General features: G+C 41.4%; 2 protein-coding genes across 6 annotated transcripts in view; both read right to left on the reverse strand.

Annotated features, from left to right (window-relative positions):
- The window catches only part of vps13b (vacuolar protein sorting 13 homolog B), a 329,852-nt gene extending 325,793 nt beyond the window's left edge, over positions 1-4,059 (reverse strand). For 2 of the 4 annotated variants that reach the window (XM_030393719.1, XM_030393722.1), the window contains exons 1-3: positions 3,935-4,059; positions 2,771-2,929; positions 492-635 (exon numbers count right to left, since the gene is read on the reverse strand). In XM_030393719.1, the coding sequence (XP_030249579.1) occupies positions 492-635; positions 2,771-2,917 (291 nt within the window). In that variant the 5' untranslated portion in view covers positions 2,918-2,929; positions 3,935-4,059. Of the gene's footprint in view, positions 1-476; positions 636-2,770; positions 2,930-3,934 lie in introns of all 4 variants that reach the window. The other 2 variants (XM_030393718.1, XM_030393720.1) reach the window with 1 other exon arrangement.
- A 4,257-nt stretch (positions 4,060-8,316) lies between these two features.
- osr2 (odd-skipped related transciption factor 2) lies at positions 8,317-12,475 on the reverse strand. 2 transcript variants are annotated; one of them, XM_030392794.1, is made up of 4 exons: positions 12,214-12,475; positions 9,381-10,052; positions 8,919-9,018; positions 8,317-8,495 (listed from the first exon to the last, which is right to left on the reverse strand). In XM_030392794.1, exons 2-4 carry the CDS (start codon positions 10,013-10,015, stop codon positions 8,421-8,423), a joined length of 810 nt encoding a protein of 269 aa, XP_030248654.1. In that variant the 5' UTR covers positions 10,016-10,052; positions 12,214-12,475; the 3' UTR covers positions 8,317-8,420. The 2 variants fall into 2 exon arrangements, with proteins under 2 accessions (XP_030248654.1, XP_030248653.1); XM_030392793.1 differs by having other exon boundaries at positions 8,317-8,577.
- Positions 12,476-12,728: the final 253 nt, after the last annotated feature.

The raw sequence follows: 12,728 nt of genomic DNA on the forward strand, positions 1-12,728 counted from the left end.
ATATCTAAAACAATGAAAGGGGCATTATGTATCAATTTGTAGCATTATATACCTTTACATGTACTAATCTTTCTTTTATGCCTGTCTCTCTTGGTTGTCTATACAAGTCCATGGACAATTTGTTTAAATTGTTAAATTTATGCTCATCTCAGTGCTTCTCTCCACTCTACTAAAACAGAGCTTCAGTAGTTAAGGATAATTATGAAATGGAGTCCACTTTCATAAACTAGAAACCATCTTCTCGCATGACACCGAAGTTCCACAGACCCTTTAAAACTTTAAGATCCAGTATAAATTGAAAATTAAATATTACACTGTAAAACAGAGGCCATTACAAAACTCTTTGGAAAAAACGGAAGAAAAAGGAACGAGAAAGCATAACTTTGGCATGAGAATGACATATTTAAGTAACAAGAAGATCTGGGCAGACGCTTTTTGGCCCTGTAGTGGAATCATGGATAACTTGTTTCTCATACCAGTATATGACTAACCTGGGCTCCATCCTTCAGCTTGAGGATGCACTCCATGGTGTTGATGGTGATGACTACAGGCTCCGAGCCCAGCTTGGTCCAGGGTACGTGGATACGCAGCTCATGGATATGACCACTCATGAATGTAAAGGGCAGCTTCAACTCCTATAAATATGCAAAGATGTATAAAGATGAGACAAACTAATGCAGTTAGATTATCTGTAGTTTTACATCTGCGATGCAGGCAACATTATATGGGCATGTGGCAATATGATTGCTGAAGCTTCAAGAACATTTTGAACCTTCATCTACACATTTACTAAACCACTATTTGAAACTAATAAATGAAGACAAGAGGACAGTAAAAACAACAAATACAGATTACAAACTGGTTGTGCTTTTAACTAAATCAGTCAGATTTTCTCAAAAGCAGATGAATCCCTGTTCTGCATCTTGAACTAATCTGTGTGAGAACGAGTCCCATGAAACCCGCAAGCTAACACATAGGCTTCATGTGCCTCCTAGGTAAATCTAAGCCATAAAAATAATAACTAGACATAATTCAGAGGGAAACCTGTCTTAAACATACAGTTTGTTTGCCGTAACCACCATAATGTTTTACGAAAAATTACTCTTTATTTTAAGAAGAATATCTCTACATGCACATTTTAAAGGGAGGTACTGTCCAAATAAAATGCAATAAAACAAAGGCAAAGCGAGGACATTTGCCAAGCTTTTGACATAATGTTAAACATAAAAATCCAAACACAATTCCTACTGTCAGTTGACTTGAAGCTGCTTTCAATAAGAACTTTCATCACAATCTCTGTTGGGTTAGGTAGTGTTTTGGTTCGCTCTTCAGAAGCAGTCAGAACCCACTCAAGAGAAAAGAAAATTCTTTTAACTCATGACAGACTAATCTAATCCAGACATTACAAGTGTAGAAAGAACACTGTCAAAATAACACTGCAGAGCAAAATATCTGAGTAAATCTATCAAACTCCTCCAAAATGACAGTAAAGATACTGGCTCAACAGCATGGCTGCTTCTCTTTCTAATTCAAGTCAAGTCCGCAGATCACGACAACATTTACTATAGCTGAGACGTCTTGATGGAAAAAATAGAGGGCACATGCTTACTTTCCAAACCTTCTTTTTCATTTTCTATTCTAATAAATACTACATGTCTGACTTTATTGTACAAACATTCTATAATGTGAACACTGTCATGTTTACATACTTAGCTGCTGCTTCTGTTGAGAACCAAATAATTTCAATAATTTTAGATTGTATTAGATAATAAACAGAAATGCAAACTAAACTACAAAAAATCTCTACAAAACTAGGTAACGCAAGATAAATATCAGCCCCATTAAATATCCGCCTGATACTGGGAAATGTATGTTGTCAGCTGTATGTCGTATTGGTGAAATCAAAGTTAATAAATGGAGCCAACAGTATGAAGCCAAATTGCTTCCACTCAACAAGCGCAACAATTACACACCCCTTTAACAGTAGGTGGGAGCATGTGGCTTGCATTCTGTCAACAAACACAGGGAAGAAGAAGAAGGAGAAGAAGAGGAGGAAAAAGAAGCGCAGCATGCTGTTGTCACACTCAGGACGTCAAACTGCTGCACCTGGGTAGAGCTACGCAGTGTAAACTGGAGAGCCGAACATACTGTTTCTGGTGTTAACATTGTTTTTTATAGTCTCAGAGGAAGAGAATATGATTGTAAATTGCAATACATGTTCTGCAAGGGTTCAAACAGGAGGTTAAAAGTCTATGAGATCTTGCGCAACAAATCTTAAATGAATATTAAATCTTGGTCTTAGCCAGTTTTACCCACAGATTTGTTTGAACTACAGATTATGAACATCTTTATCTGTTATCTTATCCGTATCGGTTATTAAAGGCAGGTAATTATCGGTTATTGTTTCAGCTGAAATAAATCCTTTGTGAGCCCCTAACAAAATCCAAGAGTTGCAACTTTAGTCAATTGAAATAAAATTAACAAAAAAAAATGTAAACCTATGATTTTTACCAATATCTGCAAGACAGGGTTATTAATGTGACTTCAGTATACATTAACAGAGAAACACAGGTGGTCATTTAAGGACCATTTAATGTGTATGGACACAGAAAGAGAAGTTAATATTTCCATCATTACTGTGTGGCATTCCTTCAAACATAAAAAAAAACACGTTGCCTATCATGGGCCATTACATAACCAATATCTTTCTTTCCTAGAAAACAGTTATGAAAAGTTACAGAAAGCAGAGGACACATTCAACATAACATACCTGTTCCAGCACATCCAGCTTCAGGTCCAACTTGCTGAGCACCACATCTCCTCCCCAGAGGGACAGCTGCAGGTCAGATGGCCTCAGATTCTTAATATACTTGTTTACATAGCTCATCAGGAGTGGTGTGACATAGGACTCCAACATCTTGTCCCTGTCCTGAAAAGAAAAACAAACACTGTGTTTGAACATCACAGTATTTATGTATCTCTTCACTATCAAATCCAAATGTTATTCATAAAAACACTACTATTTCCGAAGCAGCGACCAAAGCATAGAGAATTCCATGCCATAGAGCACAGGTGAAATGCACTCCACTTAGGAGTGCCAGTCCAGGGGCGGCAGGGAGAGGGACTGGTGCCTTTGTCATGGGGGTATGCGCTTGGTCCACAGTGGTGTTTGGATGGGTGGTGTGTGTCAAGTGGCATCCACATAAATGCCAGGAGGACCCAAGGTTTCTCAGCAAAACATTGCATTTTAACAATATGATCAATATTATTCACATCACATGTCAGTGGTTTCCATGTTGTGGCTGATCGGTGTTTAATAATACGTATGATGAAATACTTACTAATTCATCCTACGCAACAGTCACAAATACGTCATGTGCATGTAAAAACTAACCGAATTCTTCTGCCCTAAATGTATAATCTAGGCAGATGGAGGATGAAGCTAGTTTGTCATGTTGAAGTGATATTTCCACTCGACAGAGGCAGCATGCTCCTTCACTTCGTGTGTGTTGCAGGTGGATGCTTGCCTTACTTCTGGCTAAATGTCAGTGGTTCTACTTTTAAGTGGCTTCATTTACACTCACAGGAGCGCCGGAATTAGCCTGATGGTAAATGTGTCTTCACTTTTTATGCATACGACTGACGGAGATACGCTAGCAGTAATAACATAAACACCCCTTTTCCTAATGCATAGCACTGTAGATACGTATAACGTGGGGTTTAAAATGAAACAGTGCGGTCCTACGTAGTTAAAGATTTAACTTACTGCGGAGTAGTTAGTCAGAAAGGCTAGCTATGCTATCCTGTCATTCTAGCTATGCATAACACAGGGCAAAGAAGCTAAGCTAACTGCGAAAAAGAAGTCGCCCTAACTTCGCTTCGGCTGGCTAAAGCGTCTGTCCACAGATAAAAAAATACAACCCCCCTTCCTTACTTGACTCCCGCGTGTATTCTGTAGTTATTTCTTGATTTCGACGCTTATTAAAACATGTTCATCTTGTTAACTGTCGTTAGCCGCATCTCTCAACAGCCCCATCCTAAACGTCATCAGTAAACACCAACGCGGCTTCCGTATGCCTGGTGTTGCCTTTTGGTTCTGTAGGAAATATGCACATCGGTGTTCAGCGCACATATCCAACCGAAAAAAGGGGAAAGACGTTCGCTCGAATTTCCTGTAATACATGTGATATTTTACGGGACCGACTTCGGAGATCATTAAAAAGGCAGAGGCGCTGGATGAACATCGTCCTCCATCGTCATCGTCCTCCTAATATGGATAGAGTAGTGCAGGACCAGGTGCCGTAGTGCCAGTTAGTTTAAAGAATACACAAGAAAGCAGCACATGGCTGGCGTTTCAAGGGCACTTGTATCTATGTTTTCTTATCATAATGCTCATGTAGTCACAGTACCGACCTCTCTGTGTAACCAAGGATTTACGAGGGGCACGGGAAGGCATCGTCGCTCGTAATATTCGTTATTCCTCCCGCACGCCCCTTGCCCTTATACGGCTGTAGAAGTTCACCTTTGCTGCGAGGGTGTAGAATAAACTCCACAACGCGCACCTGCTGAACAAGAGTAAACGCGTTGGCAACTTTCTAATGATTTAAAAAGTTTTAAAAACAACAGCATGTGTCCTCCATTGTCATCGCAAATCAGGTTTTATTTCAGAGAGAGAAATTCTCTTTAGATGGGCCACTGAGGTGAGGACCTATGCAAAAGTCAAAGCAAGTGAACAATGAAGGAAATAGTGTAAGGATCTTTACATTTTGTGCACACTTGACTATTATAGTTTCTGGTCATCTCTTTCGGGGGCTGATGTAATCCTAATGTGGTGACAGTGTGAATGTGACATTATAATATTAATATATGCAACTTGGCGCACGCTGAAGTTTACGTATGTAAGCGAATGTTATCGGAATAAATTAGCCTGCTGTAAATTAAAAGGCGCTGGCAAATACCATAGACAGCGAACGCTGAAGTAAAAAAACAAACAAACAAACAAACAAAAACAATTAGGCCTAGATAAATTATTTTTGTCCGGTTTTTTTTCTTGTTGCTTCAGGCCCATGGGTGACCCTGGATCATATAAATCTGGCTAATCAGATAAATATGATATCAGGGTGAAAAACAGGGTTAGGCCCCATCTGCTCTTCACAATCAAACTTGGACACATCAGCAATCTCTGCGGCCAATGATGTCTTTGGCTCCATGTGCCTCTTTTAACGCTTTTGTTTCTGCAGTTGTCACCTGCTGCCTGTTGGTCGTTTTCAGACAACGCTACTGATCAGAGCACACGAACAAGTCGTAACCTGCATAAACAGATGGATCCAAACGATTGAATGGGTCTGTATGTTACTGTGTGTGTGTATCGCGTCAGTGTCGACCGAAACAAATGTGTCTTTAAGGGAAGTTCCACGTTGCGGCATTGGAGGCAGTTAAGCTGAAATAATTATTTATTTATTTATTTATTAAGTGGATGTAGGTCACAGGCCGCTGAGGGTCATCTGGAGATCATTTCAGAGCAGAGCAGCTCAGTGCCGCCTCTCCCCCTGTCAGATAGAGCTTTCTCAGTACACAGTCCACACAGGCCGGGCGCTCACCGATGAACTTCATCATGTGACTGTCCGCTCTGTGCCAACTGTGCGAGCGCTCGCCTTACTGTCATTTTTTTTCCCTTGCGGTCATTTCAGACCCAAATGTGCTCTGAAGAAAGTAAGAATGTGTTATCGTGTTATCTTGTGTTTTGCGCGCCGGTAAGACAGAGTTTTCATTTCATTCGTCAGCCCAGTATAGGTCATCACGTCCAATCTGACATTCTGGTGTTAAAATGCACTTGACACGTTCTTCATAAGCGGTGATGAATTACAATGAGTGTGTTCTACGTAGATAATGCGATCCCTGTGAAAACACTGCATTTCTATAAAGGCCATATGCTGACCGATCAATTTAAGGGGGAAAGTTGCTGATCAGTTGCTGCTTTCCCCTGGGGTGAGGCTCTCAACAAATTCAAATAATAATTTAAAAAATAAATGAAAACAATAGCCTGATGTAGAAAATTAAACGACTTGTGAAAAATGCATCAACGTTATATTCACATGTAATAGGACTCCCTAATTTGGTTGAAACGTATTTCATTTTTAAATCTTATATTTTCTATCATACGCTAATTTCTTGCCATCAGCATTAAGCCATGAGGTCACAGACAGACTTCAGGATGGCTCCGTTTATTTAAATTGATTGAGAATTTGTCTGAGTATATAATCGAATTAGTTCATCACAAGATAAAACAAATTAAAATTATGCTTTTTAGGAGTAACCTTTTCTCCAACAATTAATTGAAAATAAAATACAAATTCACAGGTTTTTGTGAATATTATCAATATTCTTGGTAATGGTAGTCATTTTATTACTCTTACTGCGTGTGCATCATCCATCTTTTATAATTGCACTGTTTGCAGGTTTTCATTTTTGGCGATTAAGCCTTAATTTTTGTAAGCATGTAAATCTTTTTGTCAGTATGAGTTTGCTGGAGACGTTGCACACTGTTGTCTTTTCATTCAGAAAATTATTAGGAAAAGGCTGCAGTGCGTAATAAACGGGGCCTAATGGCATTTCAGCAGCAATGAGCGTCGTTTTAAATCTTCTGTTAACCACTTCTTCCAGAGCCTATTATCGAGCCCATTAAATATAAATGCTATTTTTTCAAACAATTGATTGCTCTGTCAGGTGGAAATTGGATTATTTATTTTTTTCATCAGCCAATAATGGCTGGTGAAATCATGAAACAACAGGCCTGAAGGCCAAGTAACACAGGAGAGACGGAGAGAGGAAGAGGAAGTCAGAGGGAGAGATTCCCACTGTGTCTTCACCGAATAATAATAAAAAATGATTACAGATCAACTCACTCCGTCCCAGGCCGTGGCTCTGATGGTTAATATTCAATTCAATGCGACCAAAGGTGAGTTGGATGAGATCCAAATCTTAGAATTTACATATGTATTTACACAAATCTATTAACACCTGAGTGTTGGGGCATGGCGGCCAAAGCGCACTCCCTTTCCCCGTGAACGTGCTTGATATGACATACTGTGTGATGATTACATTGTGTACACGGATTATTAAAAATTACAGCCCAAATTTCAAACTGCAAAATCAAGTCTGTGCTCCTCTGAGTGGAAGTGATGTTGCTACAGCCGAAATCATGAAAATGCTGGGCAGATGTAGGCCTGTGTAGGACATATAGAACAAAACAAAGTCTTAGAAAGTGTTAGTTTATTTTTATTTATTATTATTATTATTATTATTGTTATTATTTGTTTTGCTTTCTTGTAAATGAAAAATTCATAAGCTTTCATTTCCCCCGCAAAAAAATAATAATTTGTAGCGAGCAGTGGCCACGACTCATCTCCTTCCGTTAAATCGCTTCCTTTGCGCTGTCGACGTCCTCTGCCGCTCTGCACGTCGATCATGACATGACAGGTGATGTCGATACAGACGGGGCGGTATGGAGGCTAATGTAATCCTAATCAACCTCCGAGGGGGCCAGATGTTAAAGATCTCAATACTTTACCAACACACTTACATGTGGATGGCGGCCGTGCAAATGCAAATAATAATCATTATTACTATGTTCATTTAAACAAACAAAACAAAACAAAAATCGTATTGTTTACCTACATAATTATTAGGCTGCTTAAAAAGACACATATGATTTTGCGTTATAAAGACTGTCCTGTCAGCAGGACTCGTCCGGACAGACATTTCATGCTCCCGAGCTGCTAACTGATATCTGCTGGTCCACTATAAAAAGCCCAACAAGTCTGCGGCACTAAGCTCTCACTGGCTGCTGGCCGTAAACATATAGACTATTAAACTGACGGCCGTGGTGAATGGTGTCGTCTTAATTTTGCTTTGGGGCTGTGACGTGTGTCTCCAGCGTGAAGGCAGGCAGGCAGAGGGAGGGTGGGGGATCATGAAATGAAGACAGAGCAATTGCAAATTTATAATGGAAATATTTATTTCTAAAATACAATTTAACATACTTTAAACTTATGACTGTTTTTTGACAACTTTATCATTTCAATGTCAGAAAAGAAAATTTAAAAAAACAACAACAAAAAAACAAAACATTATGTACATGGTCTTGATATTTACAGGTGGTTTGAAAGCTGGACGTTGGCTCCGCTGCTTGTCCCACTTGAGGTGCAACCAAATCCCACTCTTAAACGTGCTGCAGTAAACGTGTCCTGATTCGGAGATTGTCTTTGAACCAAAAGGAAGAAGAAGAAAAAAAAAAAAAAAAAAAAAAAAAAGGAGTCGCCGACTTGTTTTCCTGCGTTTTGTTTTCTTTCTTTTTTTTTTTTTGTCCATTGTTATTTTGTTAGTCTGTCCAGGCTAGTAGTCCTGATGTGGGCTGTGCGTCAAACTGTGCCGTCGCAAGTCACAGTTGCGCCGAAACACCTTTCCGCAGCGGCCACAGCTGTAGGGCTTGATGTCTGTATGGGTGAGAAGGTGAGTTTTCAGGTTACTTCTTTGATTAAAGGTTCTTCCGCATGTGGGGCATTTGTGGGGAGACTCCTGTTTAGATTTAAAGCAAGCAAAGGATTATTCCCTTTAATTGTATAGAACGTCTATCAGTTGTATCTTTCAGTCATCTCAATAACTCTGTCGTGTCAGGAATAACTGATTTACACAATGTATATATTTGTTCTAACTTTAACTCTCGCTTACATTTTTTTATTTTTTTTTTTGCTTTAATTTGGTAATTGGCCAAACTCAGTCGTTTAGTGCAACTCATTGACATCCCCGTGCATGCAGTAGACCATGCACAACAGGTGAATTATGAGCATAACCCTGTCACAAAGTTCAGTGAGGATGAAAAAAAAAAAACATGGTGACTGTTAATATTTCCAGCTTACCTGCATATGTAAGGTTTTATGGACGGCTAGAGTTCGAGACTGACAGAATCCCTTCCCACATTCTTGACATTTGAAGGGTTTTTCCTTGGAGTGGATGTATCTGTAAAACAGAAATGACACTTAATCAAACGTCTGCTCGTGCGCGGATTTGCTTGTAGCTGCTACAAAACCCCAGAGTCACAGGGCGAGAGAAAAGCTCTACTGTCAAGATGTGAGTGTCCAACTTAATGCGTAAAAAGTGCTTTAGCGCCCTCATGGAGAAAACTCTGGGAACAGGCCTGCCTGAATGTTATAGCAAAATTAAGAATATATATATTTTTGTAAATGCAGGCCATGAAGGGATCCTTTAAATGAATACATGTACCTTTGATTTGAATCACATGCAAACTCAGGAAAACTGCTGGGAACTTCATCCCCTGCTCCTAAGACACTGAGCAATAATGTGTTATAAACCAGTCTTACCTGTGGTCTCTAAGATGGTCTTGTCTTCGGAAAGCCTTGTGGCAAATATCACAGGTATAGGGCCGCTCGTCTGTGTGGGTCCTCTCGTGGATGAGGAGGTTGTAGGACTTGGTGAAATGCCTGCCGCAGAACTTGCAAATAAACTCCTTTTTAGTCTTGGATGGGAGCCTGCCCCGGGTGGGTTTTCTCTCCGGGGACAGCTTGCTCAGCTCGGTGATGGTCCCCCCTAACTTCGCCAGATCCGCAGCTTTCGGCGGGTCCTCCTGTGTGGCAGCGAGGGCCAGGTTGGCGAAGTCAAACCTCGGTCTGTCCTTGTGCAGCGAGGGCACGCCGTGCGCAACGCCGGCTTGTTTAGGGTGGAAGAGTTGCGCTGTGAAGGGTAACGCCGGGAAGGGAAGCCTGGGGTCCACCAGACCCTGGGCGGCTGCCATCTCCGTGATCGTCGACCTCAGTCCTTGGATGTGCGGGTAACCAAGAGTCCAGTGGTTCATGTGCATAGTTTGCACAGCGCTGAGGCCGTACAGCCCCTGCAGCTGGTCAGCGGGGAAAGTGTTGACGGCCTGCAGGAAGGAGTAGTTTGTGAGCTGGAGGGCCGGGTGCAGGGGGATCGGAGCGTGCAGGGCTTTGCTCCCCATCTCGGCTCAGACCTCTGCAGAAGACACGGTGATAATCCTGGAGGGGGAAAAAAAAATACAAATTACAAAGCAATTAGTGCTGTGTGTGTGAGAGCAACATTACAGCCAGTAAGTGTGTTGTAACAATGGCAGACCTTCAGTTAGTAATTATGATACAGAGAAAAAAAAACACCTGTTTGATTATTTTCTATTTTACATGAAATGCACTGAGACATTTTCTGACGTCTTTTATTCTGATCTGACATGACAGCATTTAACTCAGGAAAATTATGTCCGCCCACGGAAGGGAACGGATTATATTCCTCCAGCAGGTAGTGGATAATATCTGCTCGGATTATGGCGCAAATGAATTACTTTGATTTTTGACAATTTACACAAAGCAAGGGGGGGGGAGCTGATTAGGTAAAGAAATTCGACATTTTGTTGGGATGCAGCAGTATTGCCCAGTACTGATACTGCTGAGTAAAACCCTGTTTGTCACAAGCGAAAACCACAGAGAGAATATAACCACCCGCGTGGGTATTTTACGCATGAGCAAAAAAAACCATCTTCGTCCCTTAAAAGACGGAGATGCTGTTCAAAGCACTTTTATAAAACAAATCAGTCATCGACACTGTAATGAAATTAAAGTGTGTGTGAAGCGATTCATATGGCATCGATCAACACTGAAAATTACATATCCAGATCACTTCGGGTTGTGCACTAAATCTCATGCGAGGTAATTAAAGAAGACACTTGTTGTTTTTGACGGTTGCAGTTTGGTGTTTCACAACGCAAAACAAGTGTTGTGCATGTGGATTTGTAGAAGTTTGTAATTTTGCAAGCAGAGATCAAATATGTTGTTAAGTGCATGAACATGAGTCAGAGAAAATAGAAAAGAAAAAAAAAAGAAAGAAAAAACACGGATGCTGGCTACTGTCCACGAAAAATACTGTAATCCTCGCTGGAAACGCATGTGCTTTTTATTTCTATTGTTGCGGAGAGGAGCAAGTTAATTTTTATGGGCACTATATTTTTGCTTTCATGTCCATTTATTTCATGCTGCATGTCTTGGTATTTCCCCTTCAAGGCGAGGGGAACCTGGTGGCAAACGACTTCTGGGCATTTTAACCTACTTTTCCCTCGGAACAATGTCTGCGTTAATTAAAACCAGGAGCTCTCTGCTGTCCGCGCAGCGCAGGACACATAAGGTGAGCTGACAGTGCGAGAAATTAGAGGGCCTGGTTTCATGTTTTTTTTTTTTTTTTTTCATGGGATGACAAGTTGTGTTTTCCCACACAGAAAAAAAAAAAAAAAAAGTTCACCGTGTTGGTTCGACACTCCGGATGGTGAAAGCGGGCCTGGCGGCGAGCCAGCGATGCGACGGCGAGCTGACCTTTAGATTTGGTCGGAGAATGAAAACGAGAGACAAATGCTCTTTTTTTTCTGGTTTTGGATTACAAAGGGGAACGATTAGAGCTGTTTTTGACAGATGAGACCAAATCATATTTGACATCGTATTTATCCAACCTGCCGGACCTGAAACCTTCAGGAGATTCTGAGAGGGTTTGCAGAGTGACAGCCCGGCGGACTGTACATGGTAGCCGGAGGGCTGCTCGCCTGTCAGCTTCTTCATATTTGTTTCACAGATCTTTCTATTCTGTCTGCCTCGTCCCTTCAGAGACTTGAGAGGGTTAAACGTCATTTTGCACAGGTGCAACATAAGTCACCATGCAGGCACTTGTTCTTCGCACTTATAACTGCTCAACCTGTTCTCCTCTCAATAACCTTTGGACTTCACTTACACTTTGACAGCAGCCTGAGCGTATTGTCTTGTTCTTTGAATCCCTGTCAGTTATTTTCTTTGGCAGAGCTATCTAGATTCGCAAAGTTGTGGCATGTTTTTACAGACGTGAAGGCCACAAGCTTCTGCCAGCAATGTTCTGCGCCGTGGACAGAGACCAGTGATGTCAAAAACGTGGGCGAACTATGACCTCGGACTGGAGATCACCACGAAAGCAGTAATCACCTCTGGAAACAATATTCGACTTAGCTTTTGTTCAGGAGAATATCTTGTTTACTATCAGTTCGATCTATTTGGTTTATAGCTCAATCAGCAGCAGTTGAATATTTTCTAAAGATAAAATAAAGCTCTAACGAGTGAGCTCGGTTCCCTTCCTTCAGAGGACTGATAAGTATCCTGTCAAACTGAGTCTTACCCCGGTAAATAGCTGCCAAAGGTCCTGCGGTGTGTCAGTAATCCACAGTTAACTATAGAGGCGACGAGCTCCAATAAAGCGCCGCTAAAAGTTTTCCAACTTCCAAGTCCATGAAACTTTCATGTAGCCATGCAGCCAGCTCTGATGTCGCGGACCTTTGCAGAGATGTGACAAGTTGTGAAAACTTGTGGAAAGAGGCGAAGAAGTTTGGAGGAGAGAGCAGCGGCGTGGGAGTCCCGTCCGGAGCTGTGGCTGGAAGTGTGCGTAATGCGCACCGGTCCTGCACTTTTCAGGGCTCCGGGGCGCTGGAGTGCTCAGCCCGCCCTCCGACACGCCTCCACCCCCCTCCTCTATCATTAACTCCAATGTTCCTCCTCTGTTTATTTGTGTTTGGATAGCAACTAGGGCCCCAGACCATAGTAGAGAAGCGTGTTCAGCTCAACTGCCTCCTCTGACACCTCTCATATACAATATAGCCAAGGCTGATACCTTCTTTTGGAGTCATGATTGGAAGC

The sequence above is a fragment of the Sparus aurata genome, chromosome 17 (assembly GCF_900880675.1).
Source record: "Sparus aurata chromosome 17, fSpaAur1.1, whole genome shotgun sequence".
Taxonomy (NCBI): Eukaryota; Metazoa; Chordata; class Actinopteri; order Spariformes; family Sparidae; genus Sparus; species Sparus aurata.

Coding starts and splice junctions, on each gene's coding strand:
- osr2 (XM_030392793.1), bottom strand. CDS start 10,015: ATGGGGAGCAAAGCCCTGCACGCTCCGATCCCCCTGCACCCGGCCCTC. Junction 9,019..9,380: donor GACCATCTTAGAGACCACAG/GTAAGACTGGTT, acceptor TCTGTTTTACAG/ATACATCCACTCCAAGGAAA. Junction 8,578..8,918: donor ATAAAACCTTACATATGCAG/GTAAGCTGGAAA, acceptor AAATCTAAACAG/GAGTCTCCCCACAAATGCCC.